This window comes from Oryctolagus cuniculus, chromosome 20, assembly GCF_964237555.1.
Source record: "Oryctolagus cuniculus chromosome 20, mOryCun1.1, whole genome shotgun sequence".
In the NCBI taxonomy this organism is placed as follows: Eukaryota; Metazoa; Chordata; class Mammalia; order Lagomorpha; family Leporidae; genus Oryctolagus; species Oryctolagus cuniculus.
In genome coordinates this window covers 36890199-36916726 of record NC_091451.1, presented here as the reverse complement: position 1 = coordinate 36916726, position 26528 = coordinate 36890199, and the positions used below count along the sequence as shown (strand labels likewise).

Genomic DNA, 26528 nt, shown 5'->3' with positions numbered 1-26528 from the left:
AACAATGTTCTCCTGGACTTGAGCTGTGGCAATGCAGGTAAACAAATCGGAATGCAGAAGTGCTTGAGGTTCCCACTCTCAGAAATAGGACCGACAGCTTAGTTGAGCAGGTGAGAGTTTTACATGGTCTGGCAGGGGGTTGAAATGTCATTAGGTGGAAATGGGCAAGGAAGGCCCTGGGTGGAGAGAGCAGTAGTAGCAAGGAGACAGACGAGGGAAAGCATCGGGCCTGTCTCTTGAGCAGCTCCTGGCCAGTTATATATAAAGAAAACCAGGTAGGTTATGGTCAAATTGTGGAAGGCTTTGAATGTTGGAATGAGAACTGTGTTCCTGTTAGCAAGGAGAAGCTGTTAAACATTTAGAGGGAAAAAAGATGTTTTGTAGACAGACTGGTATTTTATACACAGATTAATTGGGTGATGTTATGATGTTAACATGGATTGACCGCACTGGAAGGTGGCCCTTAGGGTAGCCTGTTTATACAGAGTAAAGCATCAAAGCTCACAGGAGCAGTGTGGAAAAGGCAAGTGGAAAGAAGGGCTGTGGAGGGAATTGTGAAAGCACAGCTGGCATGCAGGGGCTGTTCCTAAGAAAACAGACATCTCCCCGGGTCCCTGGGAGGATGGGGTTCCTTTAGCCTGAGTGAGGCCCCCGAAAGCAGCCTGCCCTTTTTCTTGTCCTCAACATTTCTTTTTTTTTTTAAAAAAAAAGATTTATTTATTTAAAAGTTCGAGTTACACAGAGAGAGATGGAGAGGCAGAGAGAGAGAGAGAGAGAGAGAGAGAGAGGTTTTCCATCCACTGGTTCACCCCCCAATTGGCCGCAATGGCTGGAGCTGCACCCATCTGAAGCCAGGAGCCAGGAGCTTCTTCTGGTCTCCTACATGGGTGCAGGGGCCCAAGGACTTGGGCCATCTTCTACTGCTTTCCCAGGCCACAGCAGAGAGCTGAATCAGAAGTGGAGCAGCTGGGACTCAAACCGGTGCCCTTATGGAATGCCGGCACCGCAGGCGACAGCTTTACCCACTAAGCCACGGCACTGGCACCCCAGTCTTATTTTTTTACTAGTATCTATTTTGAATTACTTTATAGACATAAGATTAACTTTATACTAAGTAAAGATTTCGACAAATTATATGAAAAAAAAATGTTCCTCAACAGTCAAGATAAGAACTGTTCAAAGTCATTGCATCTTGAAGTTAATTTCACTTTTTTTAAGCATTCTATTTTTTTAAGAAACTTAAATAACTTTAAAGAAGAACCCAAGAATGATACATCTTTTGTGAGTGCTTAGACATAACTATAATTTATGAGACATAAGAATATCCTCCAATTACTACACTAAAATGGAGTAACTCTTTGAGAACAACTTTTACTATTAATTTTTATAACACAATTCTTTGAGGACAGAAGTCCTGCATGAGAAGTTAGTGCACAGTGACTCCTGGCTAATTTTATTTTAAAGAGAGTTTGCTGCATTCACAGTGTTGGTGGCTGAAAATCCAAACAGCACAGTGCCAGCTCTAGCAAGGGCCCCAGGTAAGCAGTGGGAGAAAGAGATCATATCTACAAACAAAAACCCAGAGAGGCTGGGCTCCTCCAGTCCCTTCTGAGGGTCCCCAGTGGCCTGACAACCTCCCACTAGGTGCCACCGGTTAAAGGTGCATCACGAGGGCTGGTGTTTGACACAGACGTTTGGGATGCGCACGTGCAATGTTGTAGTACATGGCATGCCATATTGTAGCTACAGTCCCTGCTCTGCTCCCAAGTGCAGCTTCCTGCCACCCTGTCCCAGGCGGGGCAGCAAGTGAGGGCTCTAGCGGTTGGGTCGCAGCCACCCACATGGGAGTCCTGGACTGAGCTCCTGACTCCTGGCTTTGGGAACCAGCAGATGAGAAATCTCTCTCTCTCTCTCTCTCTCTCTCTCTCTCTCTCTCTCTCTGTATATGCATCTTCTTTTCAAAGAAATAAATTGGTTAAAATGTTATCTTTATTTATTTCATTTTATTTGGAAGGCAGAGAGAAAGGGAGAGAGAAAAAGATCTTTTATCCACTGCAGCAAGCCTCTAACCCATGAGCATTTAGGGGACACAAACCATACCCCACCGTAGCGCGAGGCGGTCTGGCTTCTACCCCAAAGGGGAAACAGTCACTGGGCTTGAACACTTCACTCTCTCTTCGCTGTTTTCACCATACAGTGACACTTATCCTTGGTTCATGTCCAAGGAAAATAACATGTTTGCGCTCTGTCAATAACCCAACATTCCTCTAAGAACTTGCTTCCAATAACGATCAATCCAGAAAGAAGAAACCTTTGAAACATGAACACCTGTCACACTGATGCTTATTTACAAAGAGAACTTTCTAGGGCAAGGGCAGCCTGAAAGAGTGCATCCAGCCCTCTGCCTGCAATGTCCCTTCTCCGACCTCTCTTCTGTGAGTCAGTCTATCCTGCAAGATCCAGCTCAGGAAGCCCATTCCCCAAGCGCCCAGGGCAGGTGGGCGGAGTTCCCTCCTCTGTATTCCCACAGCCCTTAGCCCATGTCTGTGTAACTGAACACAGAGTGTTCTTCTGCCTTGGAAGCGCTCTATCCATGAGAGAGAGGAGAAAGGCGTAGGACAAAAAGTGGAACTCGTGTTCCCTACCTGTCGTGTGCACGCGGCTACCTGACAGTGCGTCTCGGCTCTGCGGGATGCTGAGTGTGTGTAGCTCTGGGCAGGATTCCCTAGTGATCGACTTCACAGTGCTCTGCACTCCTCGGTTCAGAAAGCTCAAGGACTTCGCCTCTGTTACAGATCTACGTGGATGACGCACCCCTGCCATTCCCAGGACACACGCTCATCGCTGTCGCTGCCGCCGTGGTGCTGGGGGGCTTAATTTTCACAGCGTTTATGTTTCAACTGCGTGACATCCACCCGTGGAGTACGTTCTGGAAATGGATGAGGACCAGAATGAGTGCCGCTTAGCTGTCACATACGGAGGTCTGGAGAGTGGACCAAAGAAAACCCCAAGTTCTTTTTATTTCCTAGTTTTACTAAGCGATTCCTAGAACGGTATATTTGAATTTTAAATATGCAGTCAAGATAAAATACTACAGAATTACCACTGCACTCAGGTGTCTCTCTGCCAGTGGGTTTGCTAGTCCATTTTCTTATCTTGAACACCTAGGAAATTGCTCATGTCAACACTTACATGCGTATGGAGGATTTTCCTTGTTTTAAAACGTGGAATGGGTTTTCTGTGTTTTCTGGCTCTTTCTGACTGGAGCCCATTCTGTGGGGTCTGAGCCCCTGCCCTGCTCTTTCCAGAATGGGACTGTGAGGGCCATGGCCCATGGTGGAGGCAGGGAGGAGCCCGAGCAGCAGGTGTGCTTTCTTGCCTCATGGGAATTAAAGGGGCAGCCACTCGAGTTCCTTGAGGCAACATCAACACCTGATGGCAGAACAAAAAGAGAAGGAAACGTGACAATGTGGGGAGGTGATACTGCCTTTTTTTAAATAAAAGATTTATTTATTTATTTGAAAGACAGAATTACAGAGAGGCAGGGAGAGAGAGAAAATCTTCCATCTGCTTGTTCACTCCCCAAATGGCAGCAATGGCCGGGGCTGGGCAGATAGGAAGCCAGGAGCCAGGAGCTTCCTCCAGGTCTCCCATGTGGGTGCAGGGGCCCAAGCACTTGGGCCATCTTCTGCTGCTTTCCCAGGAACATTAGCAGGGAGCTGGATTGGAAATGGAGCAGCCAGGACTTGAACCAGTGCCCATATGGGATGCGGCTTTACCTATTACATCACAGCACTGGCCCTGATGATACTGCTTTATAAGCCTGCGGGCAGCGTGTGTCTGTGTTCTCTGAGTACCTGCTCCCACATAGTTAGAACATGACCAAGACATTCGGTGATCAGCGAGGTCATGGGCAAGCTCCCTGGGACCTGGGGGAGCGATGCATGGGGTTGTGGTGCTAACGGTGTTGGGGGGTTCAGCTGGACGTGAAGGAGGAGCCGGGGGTGGACCATACAATTCCGGATCAGAGACGTTTCTCCTTCCACACCTTGTCCTGCCAGGCATAAGACCCAGTCATTGACAAGGTCTCAGCCCCACTGAGATTTGAGGTCACCTTCCAGCGGGACGAGTTTAAGCAGATCTCCAAAGCCAAGAGGCCAACAGGAACTCAACCAAAGGGAAGTCCTGGGGTGTCTGTACTAAAAGTCTGCCATTTAGGGAAGGAATTAACCGAATTGTTGCCATGATGACAGAGCATTTGTTTATTTATTGAAGATTTATTTGCTTGTTTCTTATTTATTTGAAAGGCAGAGTTACAGAGAGAAAAGAGAGACAGGGAGAGATCTTCTATCTGCTGGTTCACTCCCTAAATGGCTGCAAGGACCAGGGTTGGGCCAGGCTGAAGCCAGGAGCCATGAGTTTCATCCTGGACTACCATGTGGGTGGCAGGGGCCCAGAGACTTGGATCATCTTTCACTGCTTTCCCAAGTGTATTAACAAGGAGCTAGATTGGAAGTGGAGCAACCAGGGCTTGAACTGGCACTCATATGGAATGCCAGTACTGGTCCTGACAGAATATTTAACTGGTGGGGATTTCTGAAAGCAACTAAGACATGGATCAACTTCCCCATAGCACCAAGATTAAACAAAATCAGCAACAAAACAAAACCAAGAATCAAGATCAAACCCTTATAGAATAAGAAAAGCAGAAATACCCAGAACGCCACAATCAGGAGCTGGGATAGCGTCACACCTGCACCCCCCCCCCCCAACCAGGAAAGGGCGTGGCAGGTTCCAGAGTCTCAGGACCCGGGGCGAAGACGGGCGGGCAGCGGCTCCCAGCCCCACCCTGCTGGGCCTGCTCCGCTGAACTTGCCACTCTGCACAGACTTGCTCACCTCGTCTCCATCTGGCCTTGTTTTGTCGTTCTGTCCTCTGTATTTGTTCAACTTTTTGTTGCTATAATAAAACACCTAAAGCAGCCCAGCTTTATAAAGAAAAGAGGCCTGAGGCTGGCACTGTGGTATATCGAGTAAAGCCACCGCCTACAGTGCTGGCATCCTCTGTGGGCACCAATTTGAGTCCTGACTGCTCCACTTCCAATCCAGCTTCCTACTAATGGCTTGGAAAAAGCAGTGGAAGATGATCCAAGCCCTTGGGCTCCTCCACCCACACTAGAGACCTAGATGAAGCTCCTGGCTCCTGGCTTCAGCCTGGCCCAGTCTGAACAGTTGCAGCCATTTGGGGAGTGAACCTGTAGATGGAATATAGCTAGCTAGTGCTAAACCAGAAAATGAATTATTTAGGCCTATAATAGAGAAAATAATTCTTATATTTCAACAAAGATAGATTAGATAGTCCAGTAGAGAGTTAGCTTGTTTTCAGATAGACAAATCCAGCAACAAAAAACAAACTAGTGAAATTCAGTGGTAGGAGCAAGCATTTGGCCTAGCAGTTAAGACACCGGTTAGGGGGCCAGCATTGTCACATAGCAGGTAAAGCCTCCACCTGCAATGCTGGCATCCCTTATGGGCACTGGTTGAGTCCTGGCTGTTCCATATTTGATCCAGCTCTGGCTAACTTCCTGGAGAAAGCAGCAGAAGATGGTCCAAGTGTTTGGGCCCCTGCCACCCATGCGGGAGACCTGGATGAAATTCCTGGCTCCTGGCTTCAGCCTGCCCATCCCTGGCTGTTGTAGCCATCTGGGGAGTGAACTAGTGGATACAAGATCTCTCTCTCTCTCTCTCCATCCCTCCCTCCCTCCATCCCTCTCTCTCTCTCTCCTATCTCTGCCACCCAAGCAGATAAATAAATAATTAAAAAAAAAAAAAAAAAACTTAGTGGAGCCAGCACTGTGACATAGCAGGTCATCCCATATGGAAGCCAGTTTGAGTCCCAGCTACTCCACTTCTGATCCAGCTCTCTGCTATTGCCATGGAAAGCAGTAGAAGATGGCCCAAGTTCTTGGGCCTCTGCACCCAAGTGAGAGACCTGGAAGAAGCTCCTGGCTCCTGGCTTCAGATCAGCCCAGCTCCAGCTGTTGTGGCCATTTGGGGAAGGAACCAATGGAAGGAAAACTTCTCTCTTTCTCTCTGCTTCTGCCTCTCTGTAACTCTGCCTTTCAAATAAATAAATAAATCTTAAAAAAAAAAAAAAAAAAAAAAAAAAACCTTAGTGATAGGGAAATCCAAATAAAAATAACAATGATGTGATCCCTTTACTAAGATACCCATTCCCTGTAGGAATGTATGGGAAGTGTAACGCTGGGGTGGGGGGGTGGGGGGGGGCAGGTCGGCTGCTGGAGCCTCCCTGAAAACAGATGGCTGTCTCCTTCCTGGGAACCAGCCCATAGGCACAGAAGCACATACGTGTGCTTTGAAGCTGACTGTAGCATTGTTTGACTTCACCAGAATGAAACAAGTACACAGTCAACGTCTATCACAAACTGTGACCTCCCCAAACTATAAACTATTACACAGACATTATATGGAGAATGAACTGGGAGACACACTGTTTGACTTCCATGAATTTCCATGAGATGTTGTGGAATAAAAAAAGCAAGACAGAGATGAGTGTTTACTGTGACTCCAGCCTTATAAAACAACATGTTATCATACACATGTGCTCACTTCTTGTACGAGTAAGCATAAGGAAAGACAGAATGAGTCCCTGTGCATGAGCTGGGCAGGTGGGCATGGGGAGTTTGTAGTAGACAAGAGGAAGCAACCAAAAAGCTAAAGAAAAAAACCCATTTTTTAAAAAGTAATTTATATTTTTCGTAAAGTTACATGTTTTTGTAATTTTATCCTCAACCAATCCTCATTATTGGTGGAATCTGTATTTGCAAATTTGCAGCCTCACCAGAATTTATCTGCGATCCCCTCATCAATCCTCAGTGGGGCCTTCCTGATCCCTCGTGGGCATATGCATGCGCAGAGTGGCAAACACTGGCCCCAGGCGCCTTCCTGCTGGGGTCAAACGAGGTGTCACCCCACCTTCTGTTTCAGCTCTCATACAGGAAAGTGGCCTCGGCAGGGACTATTGGCGCCAGGCTTCCGCGCTCCGCTGTGCTTTCTGCTGGAGAGTTCTCTGTTTAGAACGACCCCCAAGCACGGTGCTGCACTGCTGGCTCGCGTTCCTATGTGCGACTGTGCCCGACAGGAAGACCTGTATGTTGGAGAATCTTCCTTCAGGTGCGAGTCACAGCATGGCCCGCCAGGAGTTCAATGTCAGTGAATCAGCCTTACGTCCTGGTGTCTTTAAACAGAACACACAGAAACCAGGGTAACATATGGATCAGTTTGCCAAAGTACTATGACCGGAAGCTCCAGGGAGCCTAACCCTGTATTTCTCCTGGGAACATTGATTCAGTATTTGCTAATTCATTGTCTGCAGTGACCTTTGACAAGGTAACCACCACACACAATGAGAACTGACTGGATGTAGCACACATATTTTAAGAGATGAGGTAAAGGAGAAATTATGTTTTTCATGCAAAAATATGGCAGCGTTATTAACAGCCATATATTTGTCTTATTCACAGTAATGTATTTAAATCTCTTTCCATCTTTATTGAGTTGTAGCTGAGAAGTAAAACTGTATTGTTTAATGTGTAGAAAGTGATGATTTGATGTGTGTATCATGAAATGATTACCACAATTAAGTTAAATGACCTATCACCTCCCGTGGTTAGCAGTTTGGGAAGGGTCTTGTTTTTATGGTGAGAACCATTAGCTGCTAACATCCACTAAGTAGTTCTAGTGGAGTATTGGTTTCTCTGGATTTTTTTGTACTCATACAGAGATGCCAAGTTTTAGTCTTATGCCAACTGCTACTTCTTATATTTTTATGACAATATATTACCAATATTTTCAAAACAATAGGAAAGGCAAAAAGGACCTCTTTGTAATGTTTGGGAGTTGAAAAAATACCTCAGGACACAGGCCACAAAATTAACCGCCTACACACAGGCGGGTGCGTTCTTGAACCCAGTCATTTGTTCTGGAAGCGCCCCCTTGTGGACGCTGTGTTCCCAGGCGCGGCGGTTTTCCGGGTCTGTGGAACGTGTGCCACAGCGGCAGAGCCCCCTATAGGGGCAGGGCTGTCCGTGCATGGCCTCCACGGTAGCATTCTGCCACTGAATCTAAGGTCGCATTTCTTAAAATCATCTTTCCAGGTGGGTGTTAATAGTTGTTGGTTCCACAACCGCTGCTGGCGTGTTGCAAGCACCATTGTTCAAGGGTTAGTTGGAACCCCAATGGGCTTAGCACTAGTGACAGCCATACACTGAGCAAACAGCTGGTGGGAGATTCTACCCATCGGATAAGAAGCCTGCCCTGTTCTGAGCTCAACGTGAAAAGGAAAACAAATCGCTGATCACTTTCGAAAGAAAAAGTGGCCTTGGTAAAAGTTTTTGATTGCTCTCTTCGTTTCAGTAAATATTTTCTAATTTTCTAAGAAATAGAAGGACAGATAAGTAGATGGATTATTAGAAGAACGAAGGAACGTCAAGCGACAGCAGGGCACAAGCCAGAGAAATTTTTATCTTCTTTTTAAGTCTGCAGTTTTAGGGATGTAGTCTTGTAGAGAAAGGAAAAATTAAGAAATGAAGCATAAAACTGTCCTGATGGCTCTTCGGACAGACCCTTCATAGCAGCAAAGTGCTTTCTGATTCTTAGAAATGTGAGGGCCTGCAGGGCCCAGGAAGAGTGAAACAGGGCAGCGGGGAAGGTGCAGTGGCAACCTGGAGGCAGCCCGCCGTCTCCAAGGCCGATGCCTCCTGTGTCTTAGCCTCGCGTGCATTAGCAGGAAGTTGTATTGGGGGCACAGGAGTTGGACTTGAACCCAGGCATTCTGATATCAGATGGGGGTGTTCCAAGTGACAATTTAATCACCATACCAAATGCCCAACCCTGCAAGACAACTTTCTGAAAATGTTTGTTTACTATATATTCATTTGGTTTCTCGCTTGCATAGGTCAATGGATTAATACTTGATTAATATGCCCATATAGTTCAGCCCACTGTTGTCCTTGGTGCTCAGCCTGCCAGCTTTCCCAGCACGTCAGGAGAAGTCAGAAGTCCGGGTTTGTGTGAACCTGCCCCCATTTCAAGCTATGCACGCAAACTTAACAAGTCAGTGACCTGGATTTGACTGTCGGACTAGTAGTTTGCAAACTTGAATCAGAGGATAAAAAGTTCCTCCTGGTAAGAAATGTGGTACAAACATGAGAACTGTGTCAGTTATTAGAATTCCAGCTGTGCCGGCACCGCGGCTCACTAGGCTAATCCTCCACCTTGCGACGCTGGCACCCCGGGTTCTAGTCCCGGTCGGGGCGCCGGATTCTGTCCCGGTTGCCCCTCTTCCAGGCCAGCTCTCTGCTGTGGCCAGGGAGTGCAGTGGAGGATGGCCCACGTCCTTGGGCCCTGCACCCATATGGGAGACCAGGAGAAGCACCTGGCTCCTGCCATCGGATCAGTGTGGTGCGCCGGCCACAGCGCACCAGCCACAGCAGCCATTGGAGGGTGAACCAATAGCAAAGGAAGACCTTTCTCTCTGTCTCTCTCTCTCACTGTCCACTCTGCCTGTCAAAAAAAAAAAAAAAAAAAAGATTTCCATCTGACAGCAGTGCACCACCTGTGTAGTTTATCGCTCATCACCTGTTCTTCATCTCCTTCATACTTAGAAACTGAATGACAGTCTCACTTTTGAATGTCTTTGAAATTCACAGCTCTCTGCCAAGCATTCTCACATGTAGCATCCCAAATGAGCTAACACCCTTTTCATGTTTGTTATATTATTTAATGTTTTAAAACTCAAGAACGCCGCTTGGAATTTTCAAAAACCTGGCTCCTCAATTCAAAAAATGTTGAGGCTCCTGGGTCAGAAGCTGGAGGAGGGTCCCAGTGTTGAGGGACGTTTATTCCAGGGAGAAACATCCCCATCTTCTGGTCTAGAAAGGAAATGTAACAGAAAACTAACGGGAGCCACTTTTGCCAACACATTGGAGACTTAAGGGTCTTTTTGCAATGAGTATAAAATTGCAAGCTCAGTAGGTGTGCGTTTTGGGTTCTCAGGGCAGGCACCAACGCTTGATTGCTCTGGAAATCTGTGATACACAGGGTCCTGCATGTATTCTGAGTGGTCGGTTCCACTCTCCCTGCAGCAAACTTGGCTAATGTTTCAAGGGACGCCGTGCCCAGTATTCTTGCAGTCTTATTTTTATGTGGAAGACAAAGTACACATGTAGTCTCTCTCTCTCTCTCTCTCTCTCTACCTACCTACCTACCTATCTCTGTCTCTATCTTTCTGGTAACTGGCTGTGAGAAGAGTATGTATCCGATAGGATTTAAGAAAGAAGATACAGGGACCGGTGCTGTGGCACAGTGGGTTAACGCCCTGGCCTGAAGCGCCAGCATCCCATGTGGATGCCGGTTTGAGAGCTGGCTGCTCTACTTCCGATCTAGCTCTCTGCTGTGGCCTGAGAAGGCAGTAAAAGGTGGCCCAATTCCTTGGGCCCCTGCACCCACCTGGGAGACCCAGAGGAAGCTCCTGGCTCCTGACTTTGGATCAGCGCAGCTCCGGCCATTGTGGCCATCTGAGGAGTGAACCAACAGATGAAGGACCTCTCTCTCTCTCTCTGCCTCTCATCCCTCTCTCTCTCTCTCCTCTCTCTTTGTGTAACTCTGACTTTCAAATAAATAAATAATCTATTTTTAAAAAAGAAGATAGAAGAGTTTTTTAAAAAAGGGATAAAGAATACTTCAGACATTGCCCTATTCGGCCTAGAGCCTTCCCGGTTATTTTGGGGGAACCCTTGGAGCACACATGTCGTAAATTGCCAATTTCTGTGATAAAGACAAAAGTTAAAGGATATCCAACAACTATTCCATGCTGGTGATCCCTTGACACTTTTTTAAATTCCATGTTGTATTCCTTAGGAATATTTGTGAGGTTTCTACCTTTAGAAGTACCTAGTACAGGTAGAACCCCAATGTTAAATACTTGGTAGATAGAAACATTGTCACATTGAATCCATAATCTGATAAAAATGTAAATCTGCTGCTAAACCATATGATAGCATGATTCAATAGAGATTCTATAAACAGAGCTGCTCTCACCTCTGTTTATCCTGCTAACAAGCAATGACAAACTAGAGGATGGGCTTTGTTTTATTAGCAGGCAGGGAACACATCTAACCCACCTGTCTACTCTGCGCTTATGACAAGGGCTGCTGAGAAAGCCTCACGTGGGTGCTCCGAAGGGAAGGGCGTTGACTCAGGGCCCTGAGCTCCGCCCTCAGGCTTTGTCCTCACACCTGCCCAGCCCTGAGAACCAGAGCCAGGCGCTCACCCTCTCCAAACCTCCGTGAAATGAGACATTTGGGTCTTGTGACTTCTGCGGCTCAACCCTACTTTAACCATCTATGATTGCATTAATTTTCATTCTGGAAGATGAATTCTATTGTTAGTTGATCATTTGTAGTAGAAGACCCCTAGGATACAAAGTTAGAAAAACTCTGTAGGTCAGAGGTTGGAACACGAAACATATCCCTCAACAGAGTGTGTGGGTTGGAGTCTCAGCTCCACTCCCATTTCCAGCGCCCTGCTGATGCACACCCTCGGAGCACCAGGTGATGGCTCATATACTTGGGTCTCCGTCATCTATGCAGGAGACTCGGGTGGAGGTCCAGTCTCCTGGATTTGGCCCAGCCTAGCTCTGGCTTTCGGAACATTTGGGGAGTGAAGCAATGGATGGAAGATCTCCCCCTCTTGCAAATAAAAGTGAAAAATTTTAAGAGAGAAAGAGAATAGTATATGGCTTTTACTCTTTTTTTTTTCTTTCTTTCTTTTTTTTTTTTTTTTTTTTTGACAGGCAGAGTGGACAATGAGAGAGAGAGAGCCAGAGAGAAAGGTCTTCCTTTTCCGTTGGTTCATCCCCCAATGGCCGCTGATCCGAATCCAGGAGCCAGGTGCTTCTCCTGGTCTCCCATATGGGTGCAGGGCCCAAGGACGTGGGCCATCCTCCACTGCACTCCCTGGCCACAGCAGAGAGCTGGCCTGGAAGAGGAGCAACCGGGACAGAATCCGGTACCCCGACTGGGACTAGAACCCAGGGTGCCGGCACCACAGGCAGAGGATTAGCCTATTGAGCCAGGGTGCTGGCCTATGGCTTTTACTCTTTAAAAACACACAAGACCCCCTAAACATGGAATTATCTTGCAAACCATCACATCCCCAAAGAGCTGAAATATGATAGTCTTACAAAGAATCTATGTGCTTTCTACATGTAAATTACATTCCTCTTCAGAAGTTGTAACTTTTCCAGATAATCTTTCCAGGAAATCTGTCTTTTTTTCCTTAAGTGAAATAGACTCAAATTGACAGTAAAATTCAAAAGTCACTCTTGGTGTAGTTTATCGCCTGCCAAGAGGTGAGACCTGGGACCTGGGAAAGGTGAGTGGGCCGTGGGGGCTCTTCCCTTACGAGTGCATCAGTGCTGATTTTGCCACAGGGGGTTGTTACATGTTCACCTCCTGTTGCTCACCCCCTTTCTCTTTGTGCCCACAAAGCACAGGTGCCCTCCCCAGGTGCAGCCCCTCAGTCCTGGGTGACCCAGCCTCCAGACCTGTGAGCTCAGTAAATGGCCCAGTCTGTGGTATTCTGTTACAGCCGCAGCAAGTGAACTAAGGCAAATATGAACAAATTGCACAGTGAAGAAGCCTGCTGGGGTGCTGTAACACAACAGGCACTTATGTCCCCCAGTTCTGGAGGCTGGTATATCCAGGATCAAAGGTCAGACTATGTGGTTCCTGGCATGGGCTCTGTCTAGCTTAGAGATGGCCACCTTTTTCTGTGGCCATATTCAGATGGTTACTGAACATAAATTCTGACCATTTACAGATTACTAAAAAGATGACAACTTTAAATTTTTTTCCATTTTATTTTAAAGGCAGAGAGAGACACAGAGAGACCTTCTACCTGTTGGTTCACTCACCAAATGCCTGCAACAGCCAGGGCTGGGCCAGGCCAAAACCAGGAGCACAGAACTCCACCCAGGTCTTCCACACGGATGGCGGGGACCCGGTATTAGAGCCCATCACCTATTATTTCTCAGGATATGCATTAGCAGGAAGTTGTATTGGAAGCACAGGAGTTGGACTTGAACCCAGGCATTCTGATATCAGATGGGGGTGTTCCAAGTGACAATTTAATCACCATACCAAACACCCAACCCTGGAAGACAACTTTCTGAAAATGTTTGTTTACTATATATTCATTTGGTTTCTCGCTTGCATAGGTCAATGGATTAATACTTGCATAATATGACCATATAGTTCAGACAGCTAAATGATTGTCAATATTGTTTAACAAATGTTTTTACAGACTATTTATGAAAACAAAATTCTTATCTTAGCAGTTAATTAATGATTAGCACTTAATTTCTGTTTAATCAATATTCTATCTGATACTACAGTTTCCTAATGTTTAGCAGTCCTTTTCCTTAAAAAAGACGTTTTCTTCTTTTTTTAAAATATTTTATGTATTTATTTGAAAGTCAGATTTACACAGAGAGAGAAGGAGAGGCAGAGAGAGAGAGAAAGGTCTTCCATCTGCTGGTTCACTCCCCAATTGGCTGCAGTGGCCGAAGCTGTGCCCATCTGAAGCCAGGAGCCAGGAGCTTCCTCGAGGTCTCAGGCGGCTTTACCGGCTGCACCACAGTGCCAGCCCAGGCTTTCTCTCCTTCGTTGCAGCCAGTCTGAAAGGGATCAGTGAGTCCGTGTTTCATATGGTACTTTCTCCTCTGTGGTTGGCATTACAGGAAGTTCAGTTACGACGTCTCCCAGGTTCAACATCACTTGTGCCAAACATATTTTCTGTTTTTTATTTTCGCCATGATTAGATGTGCAGTGATATCTCATTGTGGACTTCATTTGCATTTCATTAATGATGATACCGAACGTCTCTTTATGTGTCATCTCTCTGTCCTCTTGGGTGAAATTTATCTCTGCCCTTGGCCATTTTCTAATTGGATTGTGTTTTTCTACTGTGGAAGTTTGAGCAAAATTTCTGTCTATTCCAGAAAAATCCTTTGTCAGCTGTGTGGCTTGCAAACACTTTTCTCCCAGTGTTTTCATTGTATGAACATGAATGATCTTTCACGGAAGACTTTTTTTTTTTTTTTTTTTTTTTGACAGGCAGAGTGGACAGTGAGAGAGAGAGACAGAGAGAAAGGTCTTCCTTTGCCGTTGGTTCACCCTCCAATGGCCGCCGTGGCCGGCGCGCTGCAGCCGGCGCACTGCGCTGATCCGATGGCAGGAGCCAGGAGCCAGGTGCTTCTCCTGGTCTCCCATGGGGTGCAGGGCCCAAGCACTTGGGCCATCCTCCACTGCACTCCCTGGCCACAGCAGAGAGCTGGCCTGGAAGAGGGGCAACCGGGACAGAATCCGGCGCCCCAACCGGGACTAGAACCCGGTGTGCCGGCGCCGCTAGGCGGAGGATTAGCCTAGTGAGCCGTGGCACCGGCCCATTTTTAGTTTTTATAAGGCACAATTCATCGGTTTTTCCTTTAATGGATTATGCTTTCAGTGTTAAGTCCGAAAATGTTAGCGACAGGTGCACTGGCCATGAGCCTCCCCGCGTGCATCTTGAGAATCTGCGTGTTTCTTTCTGGGTCAAATACTCCCCTTACGCTATTGTTTTCCTCCTAGAAGGTCAAGAGGCTTATCACACCCCTGTTAAGTCGGCTGGCATTTCTAGTGGCCAAGAGGAAACCCATCCTCTCACCATCTTATGCCACACGAACTAATAGCCAAAAAGAGCTAAAAACTGAAATTGCCATTTGGATTATACCAGATTCCCACTAATACCAGGGAACCTGATGAATTGGGAAGCAGATGGTTCAAGCAATGGATCGGAACTCCTGCATCAGACCCATGGTCATCTCGCCATGATTAGTAGGAGAAGGAGAAGGAGCTGCCCTCTGAGAGCTGCCCCAAGGACCGCCAGGACTCGGAGGTCACAGTGGGCCCTCGGTGAACAGCATCCATTCCCAAAGCACACTTGGCTTCCCTGTCTCTGGACTGCTGGAGCTCTTCCCCGGGTCCCTTCTCCTTGGCCTTCTGTTGCTAAGGGCTAGAGGTCCTTCCTGGTCTCCTAGGATCAGTCTTGGCTGAGACTGCCTCCTGGGCCATGATCTCCCCTTTCCCACACTGCTCTCGCAAGCCCCTGTCCCAGCTTTAATCAGCCCTGCATACAGCCTGGGAAAACAAGGTTGACCTTTAACTGAGCTCAGAGGAAAACACAATGTTCCCATTCAGTCAGTGATCAAAAGAAGGTCCCATTCACTTCTGGGTTCTCATCTCTGCCTTCTCCTTTTCTTTGATCCAACTTCAAGTAGAAATATCATAAGTAAAAGTTAAGTTCATCTAAACAAAAATTCCAAGGCCACTTATGACAAGAAAAACACGGATTTTCAGCACTACAAAATACGTGTGCAGGCGCTGTAAGTTTGTATAATAAGATCTGCCCTCTCTTTTGCCAAATCAGATTTTGAAACCACAATCAGATATTTGGGATCTATAAAGTTCATCTAATGCAATGACTGTATCTGTCAGTGGCTGTATCTGTCAACCAAAGAGTTTAGTGAGAGATAAGGGGAAAAGCAGAACTTTTGTAAGAATACGGACTCTGGATGTCACCCATTCCTCCCTCGGAAGACGCGCCACCGCAAGCTCCATATGGAATTGGAGTCAGTCACTGAAGCAGTTACGGGTGAGTTACTGTTGCCCTGGGCCAAATCACCTCCACACTTAGTGCTTTAAGCCCCTTGTTTTGCACAGAATTTGCTGGGCCAGGACCTAGGCAAGGCGGGGCAGTCCTCATTCAGACATCTCCTGCACTTCCAGCCAGAGGTCAGCTGTGTAGCTGTCACTTGGGGCTCTATTGGGCTGTGAGTGTGTAGGACGGGCCGCATGCCTGGTGGCTGACACTGGCCGCCCCCTGGGAGCTCAGCCAGGACTGTCCCCCAGAGCAGCTACATGTGGCCCATGTGATAGGGGAGCTGGACTTTTATGTGGCAGCCAGCTTCCCCACGAAAAGTGATCGGGGGGAGCCTGCCGTGAGTGACCTCCCATGTCCCCCAGCAGCATTGCAGCCTCATTCTCCTGGGTACAAGCAAGTCACTGGGCCCAGCACACATTTGGGGAGGGGGCAGAGATTCCACTTTTGATGGGAGAAATGTCAAAGAACTTGAGAGCAAGGTTGGTTGGTTGGTTGGTTGGTTTTAAGATTTATTTATTTGAAAGGCAAGGTGAACAACAAAAACCAAAAAACAAATAAATAAAAAACTTCAAAAGTTGAAAGAAAAAAAAAAAAAGGCAAGGTGACAAGGAGAGCAGGAGAGACAGAAAAAGAGATCCTCTATCCACTGGTTCACTCCCCAAATGGCCACAAGAGCCAAGACTGGGCCAGGATGAAGCCAGAGAAGCCTGGAACTCTGTCCAGGTCTCCCGGTGGGGGCAGGGCCCAGCACTGGGGCCATCTGCTGCTGCTTTCCCAGGAGCACTAGCAGGGAGCTGGACTGGCAGCAGAGCAGTCAGGACTCAAACCAGTGCTCTGATATGGGACACTGGCATCACATGTGCTGGCTTAACCCACTGTGCCATGACGCCAGCCCCAAAAATAAGTTTTTAAATCAACTTTGGGGGCCAGCGCTGTGGCGCAGCGGGTTAATGCCCTGGCCTAAAGCGCTGGCATCCCATATGGGCACTGGTTCTAGTCCCAGCTGCTCCTCTTCCGATCCAGCTCTCTGTTATGGCCTGGGATAGCAGCAGAGGATGGCCTAAGTCCTTGGGCCCCTGCACCCACGTGGGAGACCAGGAGAAGCTCCTGGCTCCTGGTGCAGATTGGCGCAGCTCTGGCCATTATGGCCATTTGGGGAGTGAACCAATGGAAGGAAGACCTTTCTCTCTGTCTCTTCCTCTCACTATCTGTAACTCTACCTCTCAAATAAATAAATAAAATCTTTTAAAAAAAATCACCTCTGCTGAAAATTCATGGGGTAATAAGAGATTACATTTACAACCAACAATGGGAGATAAATTTCAGAGAGGTTGAGGTTAGAGATAATGCAACGTGACCCTGAATGAAGAAAGGCGGGAGGCGGCTGGGTGGAAGAAGCTTCTGAGGGAGTTCCACATGGAAGATTTGGCAAAGCCGGAAAGGGAGTGGTGAGCCCCAGTCAGGCGCCACAGGAAGCTGCTACGGTTCAGATGGGATTTGGCTTCCCAAAGCAATGCAGATGTTTGCTGGCTGAAACACCAACATTTGCTGGCTGAAACACCAGCTTTGGCTGCTCGCAACTCCAGGGGCCGAGAGGACCAAGGTCAAGGCGCCCGCAGACCTGGTTTGCAGATGGCCACCTTCTCTCTGTATCCGCGTGGCAGGAACAGAAAGAGGAAGGCTGTTCATCTCATCACAGGAGGTGCCCTTTCACGCCCTGTGTGCCAGCACCATCAGAGTGGGGGCTGGGGTTTCAGCATTTGGAATCTGAGAAGACACAGACCGGCAGTCCACAGCAGCGGCTGCGTCTTCCTCCAGCAGTGGACTGCTCTGTCTTTGCACAACTAAGTCCATGCTTGTTGGTCGACTTTTCAAATCTAAACAGCATGTGGTTTAGAAATGCATCCGTGGGAGGCAAAACTACGAAAGCAAGGAAGTGAGCGAGTCTCCTGAGGGAAGAGGGGGAGAAGCTGACAGCGTGGGTCAAAGCACTGGAAGCAGCCAGCTTCGAAGGCAATGCACAGTTGCTCACTTGATGGGCCAATAAAGCGTCTGTTTATGTTTTTGTGAATGTGTGATGCTCCATTTAAATCCGACGGACTTCAGACTCATCTGACAGGCTTATCTCTCGTACCTTGGATGTCAAGAAACTCAGGGAAAGAAAGCCGAACTTGGCAAAGACAGTCAGAATCTGGACTTTGCTCTTTGCCCGCCAGATGAGCTTTGGTACTGCAAACAATCCAAGGCGGAAAGAGTGGCTGCCTAACTAGATAGAGGCGAATGAGTACTCCGCGTCCTTCCATGCAAAACTGATTTCACACTTTTTACTTGCTGATTTATATGTTTCCTACCAAATTATCTCCTGTGGTCCCTTTCCCGTGCTCAGTCCCATGACCTGGATATCCTGATTGTCCCCTTGTCACACACTCCATCTCAACGTTGAAGCAAATCCTCTCACTTGTGCATCTGAGATAGCTTTCCCGTGTGGACATTGTGTGTGCTGGCCTGCAGCACAAAGAACTGGGTTTCCTGAAACAGAGTGGGAATGCAGGGACAAGGATGCAAAGAATGGAGCCAAGACGAGTCCTGATCAAGGCTCGTTTATTCAACAAATCCAGTAGTATTTAAACATGACCAGTTGTTTACAAGAAGGAGCACAAAAGATTTACATATCAAAAAGGCGTTTAATGTTACAAAGAGTTCCCAATAAGGTTCTTAATTATTGACTACAAGGGTACAATAAAACACTTAGGTGATAAATGCAGGTTTCAGGTGTGACTGATTATCTACATCATCTCTTGTGAGAGGTTTAGCAGTGAGATAAGGTTCTTCCTGCCTCTTCCCGGAATCTCCTTAGTCTAATTGTCTGTCTCCATCCATATGTTTAAGTGTAAACAAAGGGGGCCACTGCCTGTGGCTGCCCACAATTGTGGGTTAAGCTGTTGCTTTTGATGCCTGAATCCTGTGTCGGAGTGTCTGGGTTCAAGTCCCTGCTCCACTTCTGTTTCAGCTTCCTACCAGTGAACACCCCGAGAGGCAGCAGGTGATGGCTCCGTGCTTGGGTCCCTGCCACCCACATGGGAGACTTGGGCTGAGTTCTTGGCTCCTGGTTTTGGCCTGGCACAGCCCCAACTGTTGCAGGCATTTGGAAATGTGATCTTGCACTCTCTCTCTCCCTCTCTCTCTCTCTTTCCCTCTGTTGATCTGCATTGTGAATAAATAAAAATAATAAGTGAAAGAGCTCTTGGAGCCACCCCTCGTTCTAAGGCTCTGCCCCGGGGCTGGGCAGGCCCTCCTGAGAATCTGGAACTGTTACATAACTTCCAAGAGACTCCCAACTCCAGTCTTTCCCTGCTCCACTCTGTCTTCAGTGTGGCCGCCAGAATTCAGCTTTGGAAGTGCAGCTGTCTTAAACTGTGATAAAAATATATATAGCACAGAATTTATCATTTTAATAATGTTGTATACATAGTAAATCATAGATTTGTAAATCATAGATTGTTCTTTAAAATACCTTTTATGGTGTATATTTAAGGTATGCAACGTGTTGCTTTGAGATACAAATACATGTAGTAAAATGGTTACATTAATAAAACAAATTCACATATCCATCATCTCATAGAGTTAGCCATTTTCTCCCATGTGGCAAGAACAGCTATAAGCGACCTACTCACCTAGCAAAACTCCTGAACAGGCAATGATTATTATTAACTGTAGTCTCCATGTTGCACATTACGTCTCTGTTCATCCTACATTTTAATAACATTTTTAGTGAACAAGGGCATTTCCAAAAGTTTATGAAAAAATTAAAAACCAAGTTTATTTTGGTACAAAAAATGCTGAAACCCACACATAGTTTTTTCATAATACACATTTTCTGTAAACTCTGGAACTCCACCCCCAGTTGTGGGTGGATACATCCATGAGGAAAGGAGGAACAGGGACACTGACCAAGACATCTGAGCAGCCCTTTGGTCAGGCCCCTCTGGGTGCTCCGCCAGGCGAGGCCTCTGGCCTCCCTCTGTGCGCACTGAACACAGTTTGCACTGGACTCTAAGTCGGTGCAGTGCCAATCTCCCAGTGTGACCTAGGGCCACTCTCCTCATCCTCCTGCCACACTAGCCCGATGGGGTCAGGTTATGCGGAGACCTCCTGCCCTTGAGGTTTCCCATGTAACCTCCCATCCACTCACCCCACTCTGCTCTTGGCTATACCCCACTTGTCCTTGCTGGAAGCAGAGCGGAAATCGATCTCTCCCCACCATGGCAAGACCCCTCGCCATGCCCTCTGCCCGTTGCCAAGGCTCCTTTTGCCTTACCTTTTTTTTTTTTTTTTTAAGATTTATTTAGGTTTTTATTTGAAAGGCAGAGTTAGAGAAAGGCAGAGGCAGAGAGAGAAAGAGAGAGGTCTTCCATCCGCTGGTTCACTCCCTAGATGGGCGCAAGGGTCGGAGTCGCACCGACCCAAAGCCAGGAGCCAGGATCTTCTTCTGAGTCTCCCATGTGGGTGCAGGGGCCCAAGGACTTGGGCCATCTTCTACTGCTTTCCAGGCCAGAGCAGAGAGCTGGGTCAGAGGTGGAGCAGCCAAAACTTGAACAGGCACCCATATGGGATTCCGGCACTGTAGACAGTGGCTTTACCCACTACACCACAGCAGCTGGCCCCTAACATTGCGACTTGTAATAAAATGCTCATGATTTATCATCCTGGTTTCTGCCTGAATGGGGAGGATTTAGTTTTCATTCTTAACATTTTCATCGCATGCTTATAGAGTTTGAAAGCTAGGAGCCGGCACCGCGGCTCACTAGGCTAATCCTCCACCTTGTGGCGCCTGCACACCGGGTTCTAGTCCCGGTCGGGGCGCCGGATTCTGTCTTGGTTGCCCCTCTTCCAGGCCAGCTCTCTGCTGTGGCCTGGGAGTACAGTGGAGGATGGCCCAAGTGCTTGGGCCCTGCACCCCACGGGAGACCAGGATAAGTACCTGGCTCCTGCCATCGGATCAGCGCGGTGCGCCGGCTGCAGTGCGCCGGCCGCGGCGGCCACTGGAGGGTGAACCAACGGCAAAAGGAAGACCTTTCTCTCTGTCTCTCTCTCTCACTGTCCACTCTGCCTGTCAAAAAAAAAAAAAAGAAAAAGAAAAAGAAAAAGAAAACTAGAAGGGTCCTTAAAGAGTCTTGCCAGGATGAGACAATGGACACCCAAAGAGATTATGTTTCTTATTTCACACCACCAACTTGGTGGCTGAGCCAAAAAGGAGACTCACTCTAACATTGGGTGGGCGTGTCCTTCTCACCATAGGACACCATCTGCCTCCCCACCACACCCACACCTCCGCATGGACGGTGCCTTGGGTGGTACCATCCGCCTCCCCACCACACCCACACCTCTGTGTGGACGGTGCCTTCCACAGGGGGTGTACACAGCCCAGCAGCCTTGTCCCTGCTCTTTGCAGGGGTTTTAGGTCAAGGCGGGCAACAGGAAACACGATGACTGTGATGTGGATCAAAGTAAGTCACATACAGAGTACAAACCCTGCACCCAGAGCAGGCTCCAGAGCTTATTGTACCAGTTTGTGTCATGTATGTAGGTGAGGGCTCGAGGCCTCTCGGATGCTTTCTGTTACCAGGACTGGAGGAATCCTGCCTTCAGATGAGGAAATGAAACACAGAGGGGTGAGGACACCTGTCCCCACCACACGGCTACTGAGAGGCAGGACCTGGGCCCTGGACTATCTCCACAACGTGTCTCAGCCTCTCGTGATTTCCAATCCCCCTACTGAATTCCTCTAGAAAACTTCTTAAAATATTTATTTACTTACCTGAAAAGCAGAGTTACAGACAGGAGAGAGAGAGAGAGAGAGATCTTCCATTTGCTGGTTCCCTTGCAACATAGCTACAACAGCCAGGGCTGGGCCAGGCCAAAGCCAGGAGCCAGGAACTACATCTGGGTCTCCCACATGGGTGCAGGGGCCCAAAGACATGGGCACTTTCCACACCTTTCCCAGGGGCATTAGCAGGGAGAACTGGAAGTGGAACAGCCAGGACTTGAACTTGTGCCCTTATGGAATTCTGGCATCAAAGAAGGCTGCTTAACTCACTGTGTCATGACACTGGACCCTGGAAATGTTCTTGATCATGGCCTCATTTGTGCATGGCCTATGTATGATTAAATGACAATAAGTTAAAGTATTTCATTTACTACTACATTTTCTAACTTTTTAAAATTATTATTAGAAAGGCAAAGAGAGAACCTTTCACCTGCTGCTTTACCCCTCAAATGGCCGCAAGAGCCAGAGCTGGGCTAGTTTGAAGCCAGGAGGCAGGAACTCCATTCAAATCTGTCAGGAACGCGGTAGCAACCCAAGTCCTTGCATCAGACGTAAGCTGTTGCCTCTCAGGTGCATTAGCAGGAAGCTGGGTTGGTGGCTGAGGCAGGACTCTACCCTCGGCACTCTGCTATGAGATGTGGGTGTCCTGCGTGGCTGCTCACCCCAGTACCACAATGCCTGCCCACACTACTGTAATCCTTAGTTTTGTGTCAATATGGCTAAGCTCTGGTACTCAGTTATTCAACCAAACACTAATCTAGGTTTTGCTGAAGATGTAATTAAAATGTAAAATCAGTTGGCTTTAAGTCAAGGAATTTGCCCTCAAGAATCTCACGCAGTTAAAGGCCTTAAGAATCAAACTTCAGGGCAAGTGTTTGGCACAGCCACTAAGGACTGGGTGGGGACAACTGATCCCATATCAGAGTGCCTGGTTGAAGTCCCAGCTCCACTTCCATTCTGCTTCCTGCTTCCTGCTAATGCAGGTGATGGCTCAAGCATGTGGGAGATCTGGATTATTCTGGACTCTTGGCCTGGGCCTGGCCTAGCTCCAGCTGTTGTGGCCATCTGGGGAGTTAACCAGCAGCAAAGGGAAGACCTTTGCCTCCACACCTTTCAAAACCAAACACAACACAACGCTTGGGGCCTGAGTTTGTGGCATGGTGGTGAAGATGCCACTGGGGACAGCAGCAGCCCAGAGGCAGTGCCTGGGTTTGAGTCCTAACTCTGCCTCCAATTTCAGCTCCCTGCTAGTGGGTGCAGCCCGGGAGGCAGTGGTCAGTACTTCAGCCTTTGGATCCCTGCCACCCATGTCGGAGATCCAAGTTGAGTTTTGGGCTCTTCCCTTGGATCTGGCCCAGCTCTGCCTGTTGCAACCATCTGAAGAGTGAATCAGAGGATGGATGCTCTAACATAAAAATAACGAAAAACTTTAAAAATAAACAGAACTGTTTCCCAAAGCTAGAAATTTTGTTTGTAGCCTTGTCGGCTCCTGCCCTGGAGTTCCCCGGCTGGTGCTGTCCTGCCCTGGGGATTTCAGGCAGAGCCCACTATCAGCTAAGCAGGGGGTGTGCACAGCTGGAGAGCTTTCTCTCCTCTGTGAATAGATGTATCTTTCTGTCTGTGTTTGATACAGGGTAACTTAACATTGTATGCAACAGTTTATTTAAATCTACTCTTTAATACCTGTAACATAATAAATACAATTTTAAACTTTTTTGCACTTAATAACTCCTATTGGTTTTATTTACCTTGTAAGTAGGATTCTTCCACAAATTACTTCATATTTGGTTTGGGGCTCAAAGACATGCCAACAGGGGAATAAACGTAACAACAGCCACTGCATCAAAAAGAGACAAAATGCTTTCACACCCTGGCGCTGGAAATTATTACGTTTTACTTTTTAGAAAAATCAATCCCTTTTCTTTTATCATTTTCCAGTTTTACTTGCAAATCATAAGGTGTCAAACTGGTCTCTGCAAGCACTTGTTTATATTTGAAGCTGCCCAACACCTCACTTTAAAACTGGAAGTCTAGGGCCTGCGATGGGGTGGAAGGGGTCAAGCCGCCGCCAGCAGTGCCGGCATCCCTCATGGGGACAGATTCCAATCCCAGCTGCTCCACTTTCCACCCAGCTCCCTAACAGCCCGGGAAAACAGTGGAAGATGGCCCAAGTGCTTGGGCTCCTGGACCCAGGTCATCAGACTCCGAAGTAGCTCTGGGCTCCTGGCTTTGGCCTGACCCAGCCCCAACCGTTGTGGCCATTTGGGGAGTGAACCAACAGGTGGAAGATCTCTCTCCCTTTCTCTTCTCTCTGTAAGGAATAAACCTTAAAAAAAAAAAAAAAAAAAAAGTCTGGCATCCTGGAAACCTGTCGGCCTAGGGTTGCCACGTGCCTGTTTCTGAATTCGTGGGTGGAGCAGAGGACACTGCAAGGCTGAGGCCAGGGTCCTGGTCACGCGGGGCTCCCGCACCTGCACCTGCTGGACCCGCGACCCCCGCCCAGGGCCACTGAGCCTTCCAAAGGTGACTAGGTGGGCTGAGGACCCGAACTGCATTTTCCTTCATCTTCATTGAGTCCACTTTGAAAACTGAATTTAAAAGCTTAGGATGTGACCCTACTTTTTCACTTGTCAACTTAATGACACCTGGACAGGTAGGGTTCCGACGAACACCCAGCGTCCAAGTAGAGGCTAAAAGACACAGCACATTTTGAAGACATGGGACGTAGGAATGCAATGCGTCTCGTTAATAATTTTATATTGATGGCTGAATACTTTTGAAAATACAACAGAATATTTCTTTAAAAATCGGTTTCTTCGTACCTTTAAAAAAAAAAAAGCGGTTAGTATCAAAATTGAAATTATAATATGCGGCTCGGTGGTTGCTAGCGGACAGGGCGCATCCAGGGGGCCCGGCGAAGGGCGAGACCCCCCAGAAGGTGGCCGAGACTGGCACGACAGGCACGCGGAGAGCAGGCGCTGGCGCCCGTGGCTACGCCCCCGGGGTTCTGGCAACGCCGAGGGCTGGCAAATGCCAGTTCTGACCCCGGGGCACGGGAACGGCCTGCGAAGGGAGCTCTCGAAAGCGTCATCGGGGCTCCGTCCGGGCCCAGCAAAACCGCCCGCAGGCCCCGGGCGCGCCCCGCCCGGACCTGCGGCCTCGCCCCGAAACGCCGCAGCTGCAGCCCGCAGGCCAACGGCCTCCATCCCCGCCCCGGGCAGGTCCCGCGGGCGCGGGGCGTCTCCCGAGGCGGCCGGCGGAGCTCTCGCGCAGGCCGCAGGCGGCCCCGCGGCCTCCACGCCCCTTCCGAGTCCCGGAGCCCGGGCTGATGACGAACACAGGGCGCGACGGACGCACACGCCGCCCCGCGCTCGCACGACGGTGCGTGCAGGGAAGCGCGAGGGAGCCCCGGGCCGTCGCCGGCGCCACCAGCGTCCCCACCTCCTCCGCTCCCGGCGCTCCCGCCGGCCCGGCAGCTCGCCGCCCGCCGCCCGCCTCCGGCCGAGGCCGCCGCCCCGCCGAGGCGCCCGCCTCGCTGCTGTCTCTTTAAATGGTGGGGCCAACGGGCCGCCCCTGCAGCTGCTGCCTGGGTGGCCCCGCGCGCCGCTTTTGAGGGGCGAACCAAGATGGCGGCGGCTTTGGCTCGCTGAGGAAGACGGAAGAGGCGGCGGCAGCGGCGCTGGGCGAGCGGCTTGCAGCGGCCGGAGTCGCTCTGACGCCGGGGGGCCTTCGCGGGCCTGCCGGGCGCTGGTAGCCGCCGCGGCGGGGGCGGGCGCCCGTCGGCTCCGGCCCCTGGGAACAGCGGGAGCAGCGCGAAGCCGCCGGCCGCGGTGGCGGGGCCAGGTACAAGGAAGGAAAACATGGCGGCGGCGGCCTGAGGCGGCGGCGCGGGAAGCGGCTTGGCGGAGATCATGGCGCAGGCGGGAGCAGGGCAGTGTTAACCGGGCCCCGAGTTGCTGCCGCGGCGGGGCGGGAGGCTCCGAAGCGCTGCGCGCCCCCACCCGGGGCGGCCGGGCCTCGCCGGGCCTGGACAATAGCGCCGAGCGGCCGGCGGCGAAGCGAGGCGGCGGCCCTGAGCGCGGGCCCGGCGGCGGGACATGCGGGCGGCGGCGCGGCGGCAGTGAGGCCGGGCAGCCCTCGGCTTGCGGGCGCCCTCCCGCCTCGGCGCCCGCCTTTGCGGGACCCGCTTCCTGGGCGACTGCGGCGGGGCCCCCGGGCCGGCCCCGGGCGCGGGCACGATGACGGACACCCGGCGGCGGGTGAAGGTCTACACGCTCAACGAGGACCGGCAGTGGGACGACCGGGGCACCGGGCACGTGTCGTCCGGCTACGTGGAGCGGCTGAAGGGCATGTCCCTGCTTGTCAGGGCCGAGAGCGACGGTGAGTGGGGCCGCCCGGGGTCTCGGGGGGCCGCGGGTGCCCCCGCCGCATCCGCCGGCGCTCGGGGGCCGGGCGCTGGCGAGGCCGGGGGCCCGGGATCGGGAGCCCGGAGCGCGCTGCTCTTCGCACCCGAGTGACCTTGAGAAAGGCGCCGGTTACTCCCATCTCCTGCCTTAGTTCACCCATCTGTAAAGGAGGCGTGGAACTTTGCGGGGAGCTTAGCGAGGTCTTGGCCGTGCCCCTCGTGGAAGGACATTTCGCGTGGGTTTTTGCTGGTTTGTGGGTGTTCGTTTTGTCTGGCTTCGGCCGTGTGTTTCAGGTCCCGGTGCGGGTTGGCAGCCCTGCCCTCGGCAGAGAACGGCCGCTTTGCCCTGGCCAGGGGAGCCCCGTGTGCCCAGCGTGGTTCTTGGCCACAGCGAGGCAGCGTGTGTTTGTCGTCTCACTGTGCAAATGTCCTGCAAGTTCGGGATGGCTTTCCTTGCTGGCTTTTGGGTTGCTTCAGTGCGTGTTCACGGTTCGGTTCGGTTAACAGGTGGGGG

General features: G+C 49.7%; 2 protein-coding genes and 1 long non-coding RNA gene across 9 annotated transcripts in view; 2 read left to right on the top strand and 1 right to left on the bottom strand.

Moving 5' to 3' along the window:
• Positions 1-3121, top strand: part of CATSPERB (cation channel sperm associated auxiliary subunit beta) — a 112283-nt gene extending 109162 nt beyond the window's left edge. For all 5 annotated transcript variants that reach the window (XM_051826126.2, XM_051826125.2, XM_051826124.2 and 2 more), the window contains one exon: positions 2796-3121. In XM_051826126.2, the coding sequence (XP_051682086.2) occupies positions 2796-2966 (171 nt within the window). In that variant the 3' untranslated portion in view covers positions 2967-3121. The remainder of the gene's footprint in view (positions 1-2795) is intronic.
• LOC103351665 (uncharacterized) overlaps positions 1-25522 on the bottom strand; it is a 31570-nt gene extending 6048 nt beyond the window's left edge. Inside the window, exons 1-4 of one of the 2 annotated variants that reach the window (XR_011385076.1) lie at positions 24761-25522; positions 23358-23446; positions 19457-19531; positions 2646-2929 (exon numbers count right to left, since the gene is read on the bottom strand). This is a non-coding gene — a long non-coding RNA (uncharacterized lncRNA). Of the gene's footprint in view, positions 1-2645; positions 2930-17247; positions 19197-19456; positions 19532-23357; positions 23447-24760 lie in introns of those variants that run through there. The other variant, XR_011385077.1, reaches the window with a different exon arrangement.
• Positions 25215-26528, top strand: part of PPP4R3A (protein phosphatase 4 regulatory subunit 3A) — a 47577-nt gene continuing 46263 nt past the window's right edge. Inside the window, exon 1 of one of the 2 annotated variants that reach the window (XM_002719598.5) lies at positions 25215-25989. In XM_002719598.5, the coding sequence (XP_002719644.1) occupies positions 25848-25989 (142 nt within the window). In that variant the 5' untranslated portion in view covers positions 25215-25847. The remainder of the gene's footprint in view (positions 25990-26528) is intronic. The other variant, XM_017349436.3, reaches the window with a different exon arrangement.